This window comes from Lepidochelys kempii, chromosome 18 (assembly GCF_965140265.1).
Source record: "Lepidochelys kempii isolate rLepKem1 chromosome 18, rLepKem1.hap2, whole genome shotgun sequence".
Classification (NCBI taxonomy): Eukaryota; Metazoa; Chordata; order Testudines; family Cheloniidae; genus Lepidochelys; species Lepidochelys kempii.
The window spans coordinates 21,667,473-21,686,975 of record NC_133273.1 but is presented as its reverse complement, the minus strand read 5'-3'; the positions used below and the strand labels follow the sequence as shown (position 1 = coordinate 21,686,975).

General features: G+C 46.6%; 2 protein-coding genes across 3 annotated transcripts; one reads left to right on the top strand and one right to left on the bottom strand.

Annotated features, from left to right (window-relative positions):
* Positions 1–3,733: 3,733 nt before the first annotated feature.
* Positions 3,734–14,780, top strand: C18H1orf174 (chromosome 18 C1orf174 homolog). The gene is made up of 4 exons (XM_073316546.1): positions 3,734–3,862; positions 7,418–7,531; positions 9,382–9,891; positions 10,923–14,780. The coding sequence occupies exons 1-4, from the start codon at positions 3,848–3,850 to the stop codon at positions 11,028–11,030; spliced, it is 747 nt and encodes a 248-aa protein (XP_073172647.1). The 5' UTR covers positions 3,734–3,847; the 3' UTR covers positions 11,031–14,780.
* Positions 11,995–19,444, bottom strand: DFFB (DNA fragmentation factor subunit beta). Of its 2 annotated transcripts, XM_073316544.1 has the most exons (8): positions 19,235–19,444; positions 18,597–18,723; positions 17,390–17,578; positions 16,899–16,949; positions 16,558–16,637; positions 16,178–16,348; positions 14,685–14,785; positions 11,995–14,119 (listed from the first exon to the last, which is right to left on the bottom strand). In XM_073316544.1, the coding sequence occupies exons 1-8, from the start codon at positions 19,346–19,348 to the stop codon at positions 13,900–13,902; spliced, it is 1,053 nt and encodes a 350-aa protein (XP_073172645.1). In that variant the 5' UTR covers positions 19,349–19,444; the 3' UTR covers positions 11,995–13,899. The 2 variants fall into 2 exon arrangements, with proteins under 2 accessions (XP_073172645.1, XP_073172646.1); XM_073316545.1 differs by lacking the exon at positions 16,899–16,949 and having other exon boundaries at positions 19,235–19,443.
* Positions 19,445–19,503: the final 59 nt, after the last annotated feature.

The window sequence follows — 19,503 nt, the reverse complement described above, 5'->3', positions numbered from 1 at the left end:
CTGTCAGCCCAAAGGTTAAAAAAGACACTTTTTAATCTAATTGAAAATACATCCTCTTTTATGCAATCTGATCCCCTTGTAGGGCTCCTTGGTGGTTACTGGTCACATTGCAATTTCTCAAGTCACTTGTCCCCTGAAGAAGTCTGGACTGGCCTCAAAGGGGATCTCCATTCCAGCTCCCTTTTCATGGTGCATTTTCCATGTCACACTACTCTGCATAGTAGCAGAAGCTTCAGAAAAGCTCCCAGATCTTCAGCTGCAAGAATTCAGAACTTCCATGAATTCTTTGCATTGGTCTTCACTGCAGACGATGTGGGGGAGATACCCACATCAGAGCTATTCTTTTTGGGCAATAAATCCAAAGTACTGTCCCAAACTGATGTGTCAGTAGAAGAGGTTTGAGAACAAATTGATAAACTAAAAAGTAATAAGTCCCCAGGACCAGAAAGTATTCACCAAGAGTTCTGAAGAAACTCAAATATTAAACTACAGAACTAACTGTAGTATATAACCTATCACTTAAACCCGCCTCTGTACCAGATGACTGGAAAGTCGCTAATGTAAAGTCAATTTTTTAAAAGGGCTCCAGAGTTGATCCTAGCAATTTCAGGCCGGTATCAGGCAAACTGGTAGAAACTACAGTAAAGAACAGAATTATCATATCGTATTGCCATGGAATGTTGATCTGAGTCAGAATGGCAAGTCATACATTCTTATATAACATTCATGGCCACTGAGTATAACATGTTTAGGAGGAAGGGAAGAACCTCATTTAGAGAGGATATCAAGCCAGTTGGTTTCTAGTGTACTTTATCTTGTCAGAAGTTACAGGGTGGAGTATTTGAAAGGAACAGTATTAGGAGCTGGAAGCAGGACATCTAGGTTATCTTCCCACACCTGCCTCAGACTCACTGTATGACCATAAGCAAACACCTTGGCCACTGAGCACCTCATTTTCCCCATAATGACAATACCTACCTCCCAACTTTAATGAATTATGTGAGGCATAATTGTTCAGAACCAGAGGTGAAAGTAAGCCGGTATGGTCCGGTACCACATACCAGCAAGAGTCGGTACACAGCCGACCGTACCAGCAGGGGGCAGCTTCCCCAGGAGGCAATTTAAAAGGGCTGGAGCCCCGGGCCCTTTAAATCGTGATTTAAAGGACCTGGGGATTTAAAGGCCCGACCCCTTCCAGTTGAGGCCCCAACCCCCTGCTCAGGACCCCAGCCCTGCATATGGGTAAGTCCCTTAAGTTACTTTCACCCCTGTTCAGAACATGCTTTAAGATCTTCAGAGGAGAGAAGCTCAGGTAGTGCAACATGTTAGATTAGATTATTCTGAAAAGGAAGAGTTGCTAATTTCAAGTATTGGCCAAGACTGGCCAAGCTAAAGCAAAGTTGAATGTTGGTCCTGATGTGTTTACAAAGCAGGGTTGACATTTTCACTATATAATAAAAACAATTATCTGTATTGCTTGACTGCAAGTGACAATTCTGTAAGGGAACAGAGAACATTAGGATGCTTTTGGAGGAGGATATGAATTACACTTCAGCTACAGAATAAAGCACGGAAGGACCCTTGAGCCGTGCATGAAATTGCAGAACAACATAGCAGGCATGTCTCTCAACCTCAGTTTAACTGTGAGAGCTTTATGCTGCTGAGAAAAATGTCTTATCTGAATTTTCTCACAGGTAAAACATTAAGCTGTTGCCATTTGTTTCTAAGACATAAGCTGTTGTTCACTCTTTTAAAGCCGAGAGGTGTGGACAAGAGTTGTTCCCTGAGCAATAGGGACTTGGAGAAGGAAGGTGGGTAACAACATCAAACCACTGATGAGTGTTTGTATGGTTTTGAAATCTGCAAATGTTTGAAAAGTTCCCAATGAAGAATTCAGCATTCAGACCTTTAATCTGGTCACTTGTCAGTTCAGAGTCACAGTTATGGTATTGTACTGCACTGTTATTCAACTGATGACATAGCAATAAAAGTTTCCATATTATTCTTGATCCATTAAACCAACAAAAAGCAGATGTGCAATTTAGTGTGACACTCACAGATATGCATGCACCAAGGCCCAAATCCAGAACCCACTGAAGTCAATAGCTTCCATTGACTTAAATGGACTTTGGATAGGGCTCCAACTCTTTCCCAGCACATGTGCTCTGGGTATTGTAACACGATCAGTTACAGACCACAGATACCAATCATTACTTGAAATGATAAAATACTAAATAATCCTTATTAAAAAAATAACTACATATTTAAGTGCAGGTGTCTCATTCCTTGCTTCACATAAATGCATCTATTATCACTGGTGTCACTGGAGTCCTTGAAGTTAAACAGAGATTTGAGTTACTAACATACTTTGTTCCCTGTGGGTTGCACAAATGAACTGAGAGGCAAATCTGAATAAGTCCCTAACTGCACATATTATAAATCAAACTACAGTTACAGAAAGGAGACGCAGTGGGAAGGAAAAGGATCTGCAATGTTTATAACTGATAGAACGATAAGGCAAAAATTGTGTTTTTCCAAACGTCAGCCCATTGGGGAGCAACTTGAAGCAAAATTCTTCATTTTTATAAAAAGGTGATTTTAACATAGTCCTGTCTGTGGGCAAAATTCTCTACTCCCAGCTGCACAGCCAGCCTCCAGTGAATGTTCTACCCATAATTAGCATCAATTGCTATTCCACATTCAAAATGTGCACTAGAGACCCAGCATGCAGAGGAGAATTTTGCCCCTTTACTATTATATCCACTTTAAAACTCTTTTTATGCCCTGAATTATCTCCCAAAATACAACTTTTTTGTTTGTTTGCAAACTTTTGGTGAGGGGAATGGGTCTCCTTTGTTCTCCCTCCTTTCAGAAAGGGGATTATGTGTGATTCCCACAATGTTTTTTGACAAAAACAACCATTACAGAAAAGATCATAAATGTACGGGAAGTTAAAGGAGAGAACAGTGAAGGAATGAATTCAAGATGCACATGTTCCTTCCTCCATCTCCTCCAAACTCTCCCTGCCAAGGCCCAAATGTGGAACAAACATGACACAGACCCAAAATCGGGAACACACCAAAATTATTAATTCAGGCAATTTCAAACCCGGCAGGATTCCATCGTGTTGTGTAATCAGTCTTTTGATAGCAACAGTTTCCAGACTCTTTATTTCTGATGTAAAATAATTGTCCATAATAAAAGTCTGTCACAATGGCGGAGAGGGGTATAAGTAACTTTAACACTAAAATGAGTGATGTTCCCTTGTGATGAGGGACATTTGAGAGCCATGGCTCTGCAGGTGTGCCATTTTTCTGAGAAAGCAAAAGTCAGAGCAAGACGAAGCTGAAAGGATCTCATTGTAAATGAAGTGACTTTCCCTCACATACACCCCTATTGCCCTCATCCCAGAGATCGGAAACATTAGCTATAATATTACAATATCAGCCATTCAAACATCATGAGTGCGGCCCCGGAAATCATGAGATTAGTTTAAAATCATGACTTTTTCTAAAACAATAAATGTGGGGTTTCTTTTTGCTTTCTGGACTTTGAGCTTTTTTAAGGGTCACATTTTCAAGCTTTTCTTCACAACCACGCGGCGGGGGGGGGGGGGGAAGGCGGCTGCGCCCTTCACAAAGATGGCGCCTGTTCTCTGTCTGTCTTCCCCCGCCTTTCCCCCCCATCACAAAGATGGCGGCCGCCGCGTGCGTGGCGTAGTGTCGTCGGCACGGCGGCGGGCGACGTCCGAGCTCGTCCCGGAAGCGGCGCGGCGCCGGCTGGGGCGGGGGAGGCAGCTGGGGGAGCTGGCGGCGCCCGGCCAGAGCCGCCCCCTCCTGGGCGTCTTATGAGGACCCGAAAGGTGAGGAGAGCCCGAGCCCGGAGCGGCTCTGGCCGGGCCAGTCACGCTCCCCTGGGGTGGGGGGGGCTACACGGTCAAAGCGCCCCCCCGAGCGCCCCTCCTCTCTCCACCCCCCTTTACCCTCCAACAGCCCCCCCCGTGCGCCCTTTGCCCCCCCGACTGCCCCAACCAGCGCCCCCCCGTGCGCCCTTTACCCCCCCGACTGCCCCAACCAGCGCCCCCCGTGCGCCCTTTACCCCCCCGACTGCCCCAACCAGCGCCCCCCGTGCGCCCTTTACCCCCCCGACTGCCCCAACCAGCGCCCCCCCGTGCGCCCTTTACCCCCCCGACTGCCCCAACCAGCGCCCCCCGTGCGCCCTTTACCCCCCCGACTGCCCCAACCAGCGCCCCCCCGTGCGCCCTTTACCCCCCCGACTGCCCCAACCAGCGCCCCCCGTGCGCCCTTTACCCCCCCGACTGCCCCAACCAGCGCCCCCCCGTGCGCCCTTTACCCCCCCGACTGCCCCAACCAGCGCCCCCCCGTGCGCCCTTTACCCCCCCGACTGCCCCAACCAGCGCCCCCCCGTGCGCCCTTTACCCCCCCGACTGCCCCAACCAGCGCCCCCCCGTGCGCCCTTTACCCCCCCGACTGCCCCAACCAGCGCCCCCCCGTGCGCCCTTTACCCCCCCGACTGCCCCAACCAGCGCCCCCCCGTGCGCCCTTTACCCCCCCGACTGCCCCAACCAGCGCCCCCCCGTGCGCCCTTTACCCCCCCGACTGCCCCAACCAGCGCCCCCCCCGTGCGCCCTTTACCCCCCCGACTGCCCCAACCAGCGCCCCCCCGTGCGCCCTTTACCCCCCGACTGCCCCAACCAGCGCCCCCCGTGCGCCCTTTACCCCCCCGACTGCCCCAACCAGCGCCCCCCCGTGCGCCCTTTACCCCCCCGACTGCCCCAACCAGCGCCCCCCGTGCGCCCTTTACCCCCCCAGACTGCCCCCAACCAGCGCCCCCCGTGCGCCCTTTACCCCCCCAGACTGCCCCAACCAGCGCCCCCCGTGCGCCCTTTACCCCCCCAGACTGCCCCCAACCAGCGCCCCCCGTGCGCCCTTTACCCCCCCAGACTGCCCCCAACCAGCGCCCCCCGTGCGCCCTTTACCCCCCCGACTGCCCCAACCAGCGCCCCCCCGTGCGCCCTTTACCCCCCCGACTGCCCCAACCAGCGCCCCCCCGTGCGCCCTTTACCCCCCCGACTGCCCCAACCAGCGCCCCCCCGTGCGCCCTTTACCCCCCCGACTGCCCCAACCAGCGCCCCCCCGTGCGCCCTTTACCCCCCCGACTGCCCCAACCAGCGCCCCCCGTGCGCCCTTTACCCCCCCGACTGCCCCAACCAGCGCCCCCCGTGCGCCCTTTACCCCCCCGACTGCCCCAACCAGCGCCCCCCCGTGCGCCCTTTACCCCCCCAGACTGCCCCCAACCAGCGCCCCCCGTGCGCCCTTTACCCCCCCAGACTGCCCCCAACCAGCGCCCCCCGTGCGCCCTTTACCCCCCCCAACCGGCGCCCCCCCGTGCGCCCTTTACCCCCCCCAACCGGCGCCCCCCTGTGCGCCCTTTACCCCCCCAGACTGCCCCCAACCAGCGCCCCCCGTGCCCCCTTTACCCCCCCAGACTGCCACAACCAGCGCCCCCCCGTGCCCCCTTTACCCCCCCCCGACTGCCCCCAACCAGCGCCCCCCGTGCGCCCTTTACCCCCCCGACTGCCCCAACCAGCGCCCCCCGTGCGCCCTTTACCCCCCGACTGCCCCAACCAGCGCCCCCCCGTGCGCCCTTTACCCCCCCAACCAGCGCCCCCCCGTGCGCCCTTTACCCCCCCAACCAGCGCCCCCCCGTGCGCCCTTTACCCCCCCAACCAGCGCCCCCCCGTGCGCCCTTTACCCCCCCAGACTGCCCCCAACCACCGCCCCCCGTGCGCCCTTTACCCCCCCAGACTGCCCCCAACCAGCGCCCCCCGTGCGCCCTTTACCCCCCCAGACTGCCCCCAACCACCGCCCCCCGTGCGCCCTTTACCCCCCCAGACTGCCCCCAACCACCGCCCCCGTGCGCCCTTTACCCCCCCCAGACTGCCCCCAACCACCGCCCCCCGTGCGCCCTTTACCCCCCGACTGCCACAACCAGCGCCCCCCGTGCGCCCTTTACCCCCCCAGACTGCCCCCAACCAGCGCCCCCCGTGCGCCCTTTACCCCCCCAGACTGCCCCCAACCACCGCCCCCCGTGCGCCCTTTACCCCCCCAGACTGCCCCCAACCACCGCCCCCGTGCGCCCTTTACCCCCCCCAGACTGCCCCCAACCACCGCCCCCCGTGCGCCCTTTACCCCCCGACTGCCACAACCAGCGCCCCCCGTGCGCCCTTTACCCCCCCAGACTGCCCCCAACCAGCGCCCCCCGTGCGCCCTTTACCCCCCCAGACTGCCCCCAACCAGCGCCCCCCGTGCGCCCTTTACCCCCCCAGACTGCCCCCAACCAGCGCCCCCCGTGCGCCCTTTACCCCCCCAGACTGCCCCCAACCACCGCCCCCCGTGCGCCCTTTACCCCCCCAGACTGCCCCCAACCACCGCCCCCGTGCGCCCTTTACCCCCCCCAGACTGCCCCCAACCACCGCCCCCCGTGCGCCCTTTACCCCCCGACTGCCACAACCAGCGCCCCCCGTGCGCCCTTTACCCCCCCAGACTGCCCCCAACCAGCGCCCCCCGTGCGCCCTTTACCCCCCCAGACTGCCCCCAACCAGCGCCCCCCGTGCGCCCTTTACCCCCCCAGACTGCCCCCAACCAGCGCCCCCCGTGCGCCCTTTACCCCCCCAGACTGCCCCCAACCAGCGCCCCCCCGTGCGCCCTTTACCCCCCCCAACCGGCGCCCCCCCCGTGCGCCCTTTACCCCCCCAGACTGCCCCCAACCACCGCCCCCCGTGCGCCCTTTACCCCCCCCGACTGCCCCCAACCAGCGCCCCCCGTGCGCCCTTTACCCCCCCCGACTGCCCCCAACCAGCGCCCCCCCTGTGCGCCCTTTGCCCCCCCCGACTGCCCCCAGCCGGCGCCCCCCCTGTGCGCCCTTTGCCCCCCCCCCAGCCGGCGCCCCCCCTGTGCGCCCTTTGCCCCCCCCCCCAGCCGGCGCCCCCCCCGTGCGCCCTTTGCCCACCCCCCCAGCCGGCGCCCCCCCCCCCCCCCCCAACCGGCGGCCCCACACCCTGCCCTGGTGGGAGCAGCTGTGGGGGGGTGCTGGACAGAGGTTAAAAGCCATCTTGTTCCTGTCCCGATCTCTCTTGCTAACCCTAACCACTTCCAAGTTCGGGTGCGGACTTCTCCCACGTGATAAGGAGGCGAACCTCCCGCCTTACCTAAATGGAGAGAGGATTCTGCCTCAGCGGTCTGCCCTGCGTTCCTGTGGGATCTGTGTCAGATCGTTTGGGTGCACACCGTGATACTTTCGGAGAGTCCTTGTTGCTCAAATGGGTGCTTCTACTGCTAAAGATTTAACAAAACCCCCACATCCCTTCTGCACTGTAAAATTGCATCTGGTTTAGCTTGCAGATGGAGTGCCATCTTCAGAACGCCAGAAGGCTGGAAACAACGCAGCAACCCAGTCTTCATCTCATCAAGAGGTTGATCTTTGCAAATCCACAAAAACAGTGTGTCTGGTAGGAAAAACCTGTGACTTTCACTTTCTGAAATGTTTTAAGAACGTTAAGTAACTTCATTTTGCACTGAGCTGTTCATTTTGGAGTATGATATAGGGGATGTTTTGACTTTTAGTAAGGCCATGAAAATTATATGTTGTACAAAATGTTTTCAGTTACTTCACCCACTTTGTCTCTGTAATATCTTTTATTGGACCAACTTCTGTTAGTGAGAGGGACTAGCTTTTGAGCCACACAGAGCTCTTCTTCAGGTCTGGGAAAGGTACCCTAGAGTGTCACAGCTAAATGCTAAGGGACCATTCAATAGAAATTGGTCCTATAAAAGATATTACCTCAACCACCTTGTCTCCCCAGCATCCTGGGACTGACACGGCTACAGCTAAACTTTAGTTAATTTACACATGATTATCCAGAGAGCAAGGGAGATGGAAATAAACATGCATAACATACATGCCTTGTATTAGCTATATAAAGAAACATAGCGATGAACATTTAATATATTAACATATGGAACATTCATTTTGCATGTTAATATGGATGTGTCAGTAATTTGAGGTACGCCAGATCATATATAACTAATTCTGATTCCTCAGGTTGTTACTTCAGAATATCAGGGTGGCAGTGGCATGTTTTCTAAACATGCAACCAGTGGTGCGTACATGCAAATAAATGCACTGGCACCTTTTCCTTTTCACTCTAAAAACAAGGTTTTTTTGCATATTATGTCTATACGGAGGTTGAATTGTCCAGTTTTGTATCATAAAACCTTGGTTCTAAGGTTCATTAAATGGTTCTAAGGAACAACAGCATACTATAGAGGAACACACTGGAAGTGAAATCCTGTCTTCCTGTTGACTACTGTACTAGCAGTTAACCTGTTCTGTTTAAAAAAAAAAAAAGTACTCTATAGTAATATGTAGTTTTATCTTGAGTTTATAAAGTGGTAATTTATTTTTCCTTAAACTTACAGTTTCATGGTTGATAATGGCAATAATGAATAGTTAAGGCATTTTCTGGTCAGTCAATGGCTGGTGAGGTTAATGACTCCATTTCTTCAGCACGTCACTAATTACTAAGAAATAATGTGTCCTCCCCAGCAATCATTATCCCTTACTTTCTGTCTAGGGTTTTACCTTTAATATATGTGCAATGTGGCCTACTTATGGCTGCTGTGGGAACCACAGTTCTTCTGAGGTTTAAAATCTGTTTAAACACAGCAACGAAGGGTTTTTTGCATCTAATTATAAACAGCTACAAAATGAGCCACCAGTGTGATCGATTTAGCTTGAGAATTGGTTAAAGAAAACGTTTCAGATTCACTATATTTACGTTATTTTGATTATATGGCTATGCAAAAAAACACAATCAAGGGAACAAGTTTATACATTGTGGAGTCAGTTTTCTGGATTTGTTGTTCACAGCATAAAGTGCACTGTGGTAAACCATGTGTGTATGTACTGTCTTGTGAATTCCTATATAGCTATCTCATAAAATAAGGTGTATAAAGTTGTTTGTTCTGTTATGGTAATTATCAAGAAGAATATTGTGAAAAATATGATGGGTGATCATCCACATGCTACGTTAGTTCTGTGCTTTCTATGGGAAGAGGATTCCAAATGGTGATTGATTGTTTGTAATTTTGTGAAATGTAATTGCGTCAAATTTTAAACCCACTGTTTATCATAAAATCAACTTTACTTAAGCATATAGCTTTAGATCAAACGGCAGCCCCTTAAAGAACACCCAGTGTTCACTTCATTAAGCTGTTAAGCTCCATATCCAGCCTGCCACTAATGTTGTCTAGTGAAGTTTATTTGAACTAGACCTTAGATCTTCTTTCTTTGTGATAGGCTTCTTCACACAAAGCAACTGACAGACGCCCTTCAAAGAGGCTAAAATGTGAAAAAAACAGCCTAGTGAAACTGCAGTTACAAGAACTTGTATCTGGAAATGGAAGTGTTCGCTGTCTGAAAGAACCAACGGAAACATCTGATGAGACTCAACTCTTGGGAGACTCAGTTGACCCCAATATGAAACCTTTACAGAGTAAAATCAAAAGTGCACCAAAGATTAATGAAGAGAGAGAGGGGAATGATGATGATATTTCCATAAAACCATCTGCACTGAAGGGAAAGAGCTGCCCACCAAAGAAAGAGGAAGGTGAAACTTTTCTGCAAAACCATATCCCAAATGTGGAAGAGGAGAGCAGCTGTGGAACTGCGTTTTCAGATGAGTCTGGGCTGGAGACCGTGGATCTCCAGAAGAAACCAATTCAATTGGATAATAGTGCTTTCTTAGATGAGGACAGTAACCAGCCAATGCCAGTGGATCGATTCTTTGGAAACATTGAGTTCATGCAGGTAAGAAGAATAAAACTCTGAAGTGTTTTTTTTTTGTTTGTTTTAATTTTGCTCCTATGAACTCCTTTTTAGCTTCTAGTCTATATGTCCAAAGAATGTTAGAGTGGTGCCAAAACTTCAAGCAAATTTGACCAATATTGACAATCTGTTAGACAAACATAGAATCATAGAATATCAGCGTTGGAAGGGACCTCAGGAAGTCATCTAGTCCAACCCCTGCTCAAAGCATCCTGAGCTATTGGGTACAGCCGGCTGATAATCTTTCAACTGAACATTTTGATGTTTTGTTTTGTTTTTTAAGGGGGGGGTTTAATCTAAATTGAAACATTTTGCAGGAACTTTTGATTTTGAAAGGAAAATGTCTAAATGTTTTTTTCAGCTTTTATCATTTTGTTTTGGTAAGGTAAAATGTTTCATTTCAATAGTGTCAAATTTTTGACTTACTATATTTTAATAATATTAAATATAAGACCATCTTTCATATTCTAATATGACAACCAAAACTAAACATTTTTACCTAAGCAAAAGAATGTTTCTGAATCAGGATTTTTGAGAATTTTCCCACAGAACAGAAATTTTCCACCAGCTGAACTAATGGATTGAGTATGGGACAGGATTTTGAGTTCTATTCCCAGATCCACCACTGACACATTGTAATTTTGGACAAGACATAATCTTTTTCCCCAGCTGTTTAATGAGGAATAATACTTAACCATCATACAGGGGTAATGTTCGGATTTGTTTGTAGAGCACTTAGCCCAATTTTTTCCCCCCAAGTATTAAAAAAAGAAAGCAAGAACCACACATTAAGGCAGATGTTAAGAGCAAAAAATGAGCAGTTTGAGCAGGCTCACCTCAGACTGCTTTTGCTTAAGATGTATGTGAACACAGTCAGCTGCAGTAGAGTATATGTTAATGTCTAGCATATACCAGTTGAGGAACCTGTATAAAGTAATGTGAAATGTCTGTATGGGAGGGCTGTTTAGTTGCTACAGCAGCTGGCTTTTGTTAATAAATTCTCTTTCTTAAAGGACCTCCCAGCAGCTGCAGTCACATGCACCACAATGAGCAGGCGGGAATTTAGAAAGCTACACTTCATTGCAAAGGAAGACGATGACGACGACAACGATGCACTTTAAGCACAGAATGCAAAAAACATAACTTTTATAGTTGTTAAATTGTCTCTTTCTATAAGTCTGTTAAAATAATTAGTGATCCTATTATAATTAGCTGCCCTACCCATCACATTTCACTGGCATGACATCTTTGTACAAGTGCCTTTCCTAGAGAAACAGACAGTTTCTCTAGGAATCCTAGACAAAACCCCGAAGCTGGGTGTGGAAGAGAGTGAGTGCCTTTACTAGTGAATGTGGAAGTATGAAGTCTGTAGGATTTAGAAGCCACAGCTACTGATTTACCAATTTAACAGCATTAAAGGACTTGTTGCTTTAATAAACTAAGCAATTTTACTTTATCTCTTTGGTGCGAAGAGGAACAGCTAACGAGCATTATGTAAATTTGAGCACGTACAACACAGGTCGCCGTGGGGCTAACAGTGATCTTCTTAAAAAGAAGAAAAACCTTAAAAGCAAAATGTGACTAACACGTTTGTGTCCTTCATAGGTGCCTAGTAAGTAAGCTGCTGGTACCCAATACCTAAGAGGGAGTCCATCCTGTATTTCTTATGTTTAGTGTTATACCATTTGTTTACTTCTGAAACTAATCAATTCAACTTACAAACCTTTAAATTGTGGTTCTGTTGGAAAAAATGGCCCTGTACAAATGTCAGTGTGGGTTCTGTTTTGTCTCTAGATGACCAGATGTGCTTATTTTACAAACAAGTATGAGAGCTTTACTCTCTGTTCAATGAACTCCACCTACCATCTGAGGTATAAGCTGGGTTTTCTTTCTTTCACATATATTACCAGCAGTAAAGATACTGCAGGATAAATATTGCCCTCATTTATACCTATGTAACCTTACTGTTTTTCTTCAGTTGGTTTACACAGCTCTTATTTATGGGAGCTCAGTAAATCTGTTGATGCTCAAGAAGGAATAAAAACTAATCTCTGAGCTTTCTTCAACCATTTATTACTAGATGAATGGGTGTTGGAAGTACAGAATAAGGTTGGTCTGCCTGATTTTCCCAGGTTGTAGTGGTTTTGGAAAATGAGCAGCTTCAAATGACTTCATGAAAATTGTTAGTTTATCTAACATTGGTAACACTTCACTGGCAGTGGTTATTAGGCAATAAGCTTCTAGATCTTTATTTTTGAAACATTTAAGTACTTGCTCTCTATACTTCTAGAAAAGTAGGAAACATCTCAGCAGATGGCTTACATATATATTCATTTCTACAGCTATTGCCTATTAAGCATCCACATAAAAGCTGAATGAATTGTATATGATATGTTCATTCACTTATTTTCACTTCTGATATATTACTGTCAGCAATGTCTTAGTGCTTTTCCTCTTTTCTAATACAGAGGCATTCAACTTTTTTAAAATAGTGTAGTTACGATTTTTAACTAAATCTTGCTGTAATCCCTATAGCTTTTGTCTTTCAGGCTTTTGGGGATTTATTTGTAAACCCCTGTACCTCGTAAGTGTCTATTCAGGCGGAATAACATTTATTTTGAATAGCATCTTAAAGGGTGATATTAAATTATTTAGGGAACATACTGTATAGACGACATTAGATTTGTCAGCAGGGCAAGAACAGGATCTTCATTTTGTTGTTACATCTCCAAAAATATCCTGGAGTGAATGTGTAGATTTCTTATTTACTGGTATTAAAACAGTTGCAGATTACTATTCAATTGTTTTGATTGTATAAAGAAGTATATGTTTAAAAATTAACAGGGACAGGTAACTATTGGGTCTGCCATAGCCCTGTTTTAAAAATGCACCCGCTCATTGTATAGCAGCAATGCTGAATGCTTATTTTCTGAGTTTGTTACTCACTTTATATAGTAAAACTTCCCCACTTTGAACAATAAGATGGTACTTTTTTACTAATAACCTAATGCTACTTGGAGTAGTGTTTGTGGTGGAAAAGAGAGAGACGCAAGTACATGGAAAAAACAGACAGGCATGTTGTGACTAGTGTTTCACCAAATGTAAAAACACAACTCTGTGCCAAAAGACATTATTCTAGCCTGACCAATTTATACTTCACTCTATCAGAAGTGGGTCTTAGTTCATTTGATTTTGCACTAGTTGCTTGTACACACCTTATCTCTCCTTTATACTTATGTATGAGGTAAGATGCCTGAAAGATCTTTATTAAACAAATATATAAAAATACATTGAAGTTTTACATTAACATAGTTCCTGAGAATTCAGTTGATTCCAGAGGGCCTTTTTTAAAAAAAATCATTCACGTTTTACTACATAATTAAGAGGTATAGGGGAGCACAGCTGATGAACAGACAATTATCGAAGATATTGAACATACAATGCCTTTTCCTATAATATCCTTCATATGCAGTACTGCACAACACTGTAAGAAATGTCAAGCAGCCAAGGAAGTTAGAAGATGTTTTTTTAAAAAAAACAAAAGAGGAATATGAACCAAGAAAAAAAAAGAATCTAGCACCACTGATAAGTTTCTTTAGAAAATATGTATGTAAAATAATAGGTTAAAAATGGGAGTCATTAGTAGATTAGAGCAGAGATCACAGGGACACAGAACTGGGAGTAGCTCTGCCACTAACTGTGTGGTAGCCTTTGGTAAATCTAAGGCACACAGATTGTTTGCCCAGCTGTAAGCTCTGTAGAACAACTTAACTACCTCACAGAAAATGAGCTGGGGCCTCAGAAACCAACTGTATGAAAGGTGGAATGACAAATGTTTGAATGAGGTTTGATTGCAGCCACACATATTAGGAAATTTAGCAAGAAGAGATCAATCTATGATGTTCTTTCACTAAGAATTTCAGAAATATTATAAATGGTGTCCTTTCATATAGTTTAGAAAACCACAGCAAAAAGCCATCTTCAGGGAAGTCACTTTGAGACCTTCTGCATTCGCTTTCTTTTTCTGTATATTTTAGTTTTGTCACAGGTGAGATTATGGCTGGCTTTCTTATGGCAAGCAATATGCACTAGTTTTAAATTTTCCAGAGTAAATAGCAACTGATAGAAGTATTCCCAGGCTACTTCCCTTCCATCTTGTTCTTTGACAGCTTCTGCCAGTGTTGGTACAATAGTACGTTTCTTCTCTATTCTGCAATATAAAATGAGGGAAGCATTTTCCATTATTGACCGTAACAAACTTCCTTTTAACAAACCATGTATGTATTCCCTAAAGGAAGGATGGGAGCTAACCTTTCAGTCATGTGTAAGATTTTTCTGCATTGATATTAGGATGTGTGTGGTGGTGATGGTAGTTTTTTTTAAATTCTAAAGAAAGGAGCTTAGCATGAGTAATGTGGACCCTAGAATCCTATGTAATTTCTAATTACATAACACCTGAAACAGCTTTGGGCAGGGGCAGAAATGAAAGACTAGTCACCTGAGGAGCCTAGTGGGGGATGTTTTTAATACACAGAGAAGTTAGGGGTAAGGGAAGAGCAGCTAACAATGAATGTACTAGAATGTAGTATGTATTGTAGATTTCTATCTTGCCACCCATTTCTGCAAACCTTCCATCTCAGTGGATTTAGGATAAAATGAGCAGACCAACCATCAGACTTCCCCATAAGATGAAAACAAGCTGGGTTGGTATCTTGTTTAATGCTGAAGGTGGAAGGTGTGTAACAGGTATGTTTGGTTTAATGTTTTATACGTACATATGATCGAGATTCCACGTACTGAAGAGGATTCTGCTCTCCCTGTTACTGTAGGGATTGATGGAATGTTTACACAGGCAGTAATCCCTGTCAAAAGGACCCTGTAAAAAGAAAGGCAGAGGGATAGTATCCACCCAGCAAAATGTATTCGACTTGTTGCATAGGAAAAGATATGGGAAGAATCAAGGCCATCCACTGACAAAGCCTGCCTTTGGAAACACAGGATAAAATTTTAATAGTTCTTCCCTGCACAAATAAGCAATCAATATCAGTAAGCTAACGTATGCTTGTATTTAATTAGGTATCTAAGTAGTTATCTCTTTCCTCAAATTCCATCACTGTAGAGCAGTGGTGGGCAACCTGCAGCCCATCAGGGTAATCTGCTGGTGGGCTGCAAGACCGTGTTTACATTGACTGTCCTTAGGCACAGCTGCCCGCAGCTCCCAGTGACCACAGTTTGCCGTTCCCGGCCAATAGGAGCTGTGGGAAGCGGCAGGCAGCATGTCCCTGCAGCCCACGCCACTGTGGAACCGTGACCGTGCCACTGGGAGCCATGGGTGGCCGTGCCTAAGGACGGTTAATGTAAACACTGTCTTGCAGCCCACCAGCGGATTACCCTGATGGGTTGCAGGTTGCCCACCACTGCTGTACAGCATGCCAGCACTTGCTGCAGCAGAGAACTCTGGCTAAGAAATGACTGTGAAATGTGTGCCTATGTAAGAGGTGAATGGAGGGCAGCTCTTAGCATGGTGGAACTTTTAACAATGATTGGAAAGCTTGTACTGAAGCCCCTGATACCGCTGCTGTTTTACAACAATTTGGGGATCAGTGGTTCAGGAGAGCAGATGTGAAATCCAATTTTTAGCTTATAAAGGGCAAGAAACAAGTCCTCTTTTAAAGCTAGGTGATTGTTTACACAACCGTTGGCACCATGTCCTGCTGAAAGCCTAACAGAAATATCAGCCTAAATCAGACATTTTACTTAAATAAAATACAGAATCCTGGAAAGCCCTGCCTCCCCTAGTAAGGCTTGAATTTGTTCAGCAGTATGACAATCAGCAAAGGGACACTGTCAACTTAAAAATGTTGTAAATCAGTTAGTTATGTTACCCACACCCTTGATTAATAAGAGGTAATATGCCACACTTTGCTTCTCAAAAGTTGGATGCTCAAAGTAATTAGTCAGTTTCACTCTCAGTGCTGCAATGTTTAAAATATCACTCCAAAAAACAAAAACAAAACACTTGTTGGTCTTAAGTCTTGTTTAAATTTAGTAAAAACACCAAAGAATTTTATCTGAGAACAAATTATGCTGGCAGCGTCCTTCAGTCACTGTAGGTAGGTAAATTATTTCTCTTCAGTTTAATAGTTTGCAGTGCCCAAAGGCTTATTCTGCCTTTAAATGCATAACTCCCATTACAATTTATTTTCATAAGCACAGCACATAAAATATACATTACACACACTTATTTGTCTTTGAAATAGTTTCTTACTTGACAGGAGAACCATCCCTCAGTAGTGCAGAGGCGGACCGCCGCCTCCTCTCTTCTGTCAAAGTAACAGCCATTATATTTAACAGACTTCAGTTTATCCAACATAAAGTCAGTTATTCTTTTATATTCTGCTTGTGCTGCTGGATGAACAGCTGAAGTATAACTGCTAACCTTTAAGAAAATAAAAAGCACTATGTCATTCCTAGCTCAGACAGTGCCTACTGCACCCTGAATCTACTTAATAAATCCAATAGATTTAAATGTAAAACTTATAGTTCCATGGCTGTTTATGGAAAAAATTCAGCTGTTCAGGTCTAATGTAAAGATTTATTTTTAATAACAGCTTGAAACCAAGCTACATTCAAAACAGCAATTTTTACCTCTTTCATATAACTTCGTATTCTGCTTTCACAACTGTATCTCATATAACTTGATTTATTCTTAAAGCGAGACTCCATACCTAAAAGAAATAAATATTTTATGACTTGTATAAAAAATCTCAAGCTGTTGTTTTACTTGGCTGGATCTCTAGCTCCTTTTCTTTATGAAATGAAGTGAGTATGATTGTTTATTTGCTTTGCTTCCCTGTTCATAGTGTAAGCACTCTGGACACCAAGAATGCCTTACTATTTTGGCTTTACATAGGGCTCAGTACATTGTTTGCCCTTAATAAATCATATACCAATCATTGCTCTTAACGATACTCCTTGATGGCCCATACCTGGCATACGATGTTTAGTTCCAGGCGCTTCTGTATCAGAAAGATGACAAACTGAAGGGTATTTAGAAAGGAACATCACAATGATTAGGGTACAAGATGGATGGGTTTAAAAGGAGATATTAAAAGAGCCAAATAGATATAGCTTAACTGAGTGACATCTAAAGGGAATAGATATCTAAACAAAGAGGAATATACATCAAAAACATCTAAATACTAAAGAGTTGCCCAGAGACTGTATATGTAAAAGAAATGGGAGGCAAGTAAGAGGAATATCTGACAGATCTACTGAACTGTACAATGTTCCTAGGCAAATGGCAGGATCCTCTTCACTTGGGTCATTTTAGAATTAGATTTGATAAAGCATAGAGGAGTTGAAGGCCTAGACCATGTGTTGTGATCAAATCTAAGAAATTAAAGATGGAAATTGTTTTAAACTATCTCATCTATCATTCTGCTGAGAGATTTAACTGCTATACTGATACAGAACTTACCTTCAAACCACTTTCTGTCTTCCTCTCTGCTTTCCGCCAAAATGTTTTCACTTAGGTTTGATATGAGATCCACTAGAAGCTTCTGTCTCTTGGGAGCCTGCTCATCTGATAGCAGCTTTTGTGCAGCCTCAACAATGTCATCTTTTTGTGCGTAAAATGTATTTAGGAAGTGATCTATGTCACTGACAACTGTAGTTTTAAATGAAGAAAAAAGCAAACTAGTGCTAGGAAAACTTATGTAGTCTGAACTGTGCTTTCAGCTGGGGTTTGGTGTGTTCCATAAAAAGTTTCTCTGGGACGGAATAAAAAACATTTTAAAAGAGTAATATGCTACTTGCCAACATTTATATCTTAATTAAAAGTAAATCCAAACCCGCGGTATTGACTTTCTAGTGTTTCATCAGAAATGTGGGAGCAAAGGGTTTCCCTTCAGGCCAACTTCCCCTCACCTTATTCATGATGAACAGCACCTTGCTCAGAGTAGCCCCATTGACTTCAACATGACTACTTGGGGAGTAAGATTCCACTCAGAGCGAGTAAAGGCATCTTTACTTTTATTCTGTGCCTGTTCAAAAACCTACCAGGCTTTTCTCCACCCAAGTAACCAACTCTGAAAAATGAGGGAAATTTCTTCCCGTTTACTTTTTACTTTTACCTTAGTAATAAAGGTTTCAGAGTAGCCGCCGTGTTAGTCTGTCTTCGCAAAAAGAAAAGGAGTACTACTGGCACCTTCGAGACTAACATTTATCTGAGCATAAGCTTGCTTGAGCTGTAGCTCACGAAAGCTTATGCTCAAATAAATGTGTTAGTCTCGAAGGTACCAGTAGTACTCCTTTTCTTAGTAATATAGTAACACATCACGAAAAAGTGGGCAGCCCATTGCACACATTTTTAAAATAAGGGCGTGAACAAAAACCCAATGATAATGCATCCACATGTATTCTTAAGATGACCACTGTAGATTGGCTTTAGTAGTTCAGACTAGTAAATGCACAGTAGAATGTTGTAATGAAATTTTAGTATGGTATCATACTCCCTTTTGCAGATTGGTAAACTGAGGCACAAGGAGGCCTTTACAAGGTCACCTTGAGCAACAGTTGCGAAGATGGAGATAAAATCCCAAGTTCCGACTCCTTCCCTTTTGGGGTTTCGAAATGTGAAACTGTTTAAGCTGCAAGATAAACGGATTAAATTTTTTCCCACTTACAACCCTGCCAGGTCTCCCCTGGGGCTAGCAGTACAAGGTCTGTATTATCTGGAACGCCGTGGAAGTAACCTTCAGTCAGTTCTGTCCCATCCTCATACAAACAGAGCCGGCAGTCGGGAAAAGGAAGCTGTTCACAAAAAGAACACACGCGCGCACACAGTTGCACTTTAATGAAGGTTCTCTGCAAATGGACCCACAGAAACCTTTACAAGTGAAATGCGTTAAAATAAACAGTGTAACATCAGCGACGGCGCAAAAATACAGATTCCTCCAGCGCCGAGAGGTGCCTCTGCGGCTCCAGAGCTGCCCTCCCTGGACTCTGGGGCGGGGTGAAGGTGCCGGGGCCCCATGATCGTCCGCTCCCGAAAAGCGGGGTGGGGGTGGGGGGGGGTATCCGGGAAGACAGGCCCCCCTGCTCTGAGGGCGACGCGCCCCTCACCCCCCACGCTCGGACGCGCCTGCCTGTCGGGGGCGCTCAGGTGCCCTAGCTCTGGGGCACCCACCAACACCCCGCGACGCGCGGGGCGGGGCGGGGGGGGCCGTCCTGACAGCGCCTTGGGCCCGCCCCAGGGGAGCGACGGCGCGGAGCCAGGCCGAGCCCTGGGGCTGCCCGCAGCCGGGCTCGCCGGGGCTCGCACCTGCAGCCGCTTGCCCGCCTTGCGCAGCAGCTCCGGCAGGCTGCGCCCCGCCACCCCGTACTTCTGGGGGCCGCGCAGCCTGCGGATCTTGAAGGCCTTGGGCCGCGGGGCCATGGCCCAGCCGAGAGCGGGGCCCGAGCCTCTGGCATCAGCAGCTCCCGGGCCCCAGCGCCGCTCGGATCACTTTGCGCATGCTCACAGCTCCGGACGCCGTGAGAGTTACCGAGGCGGGGAAGCAGTCTGTCCCCGCCCCATCGCCAGCTCGCCTG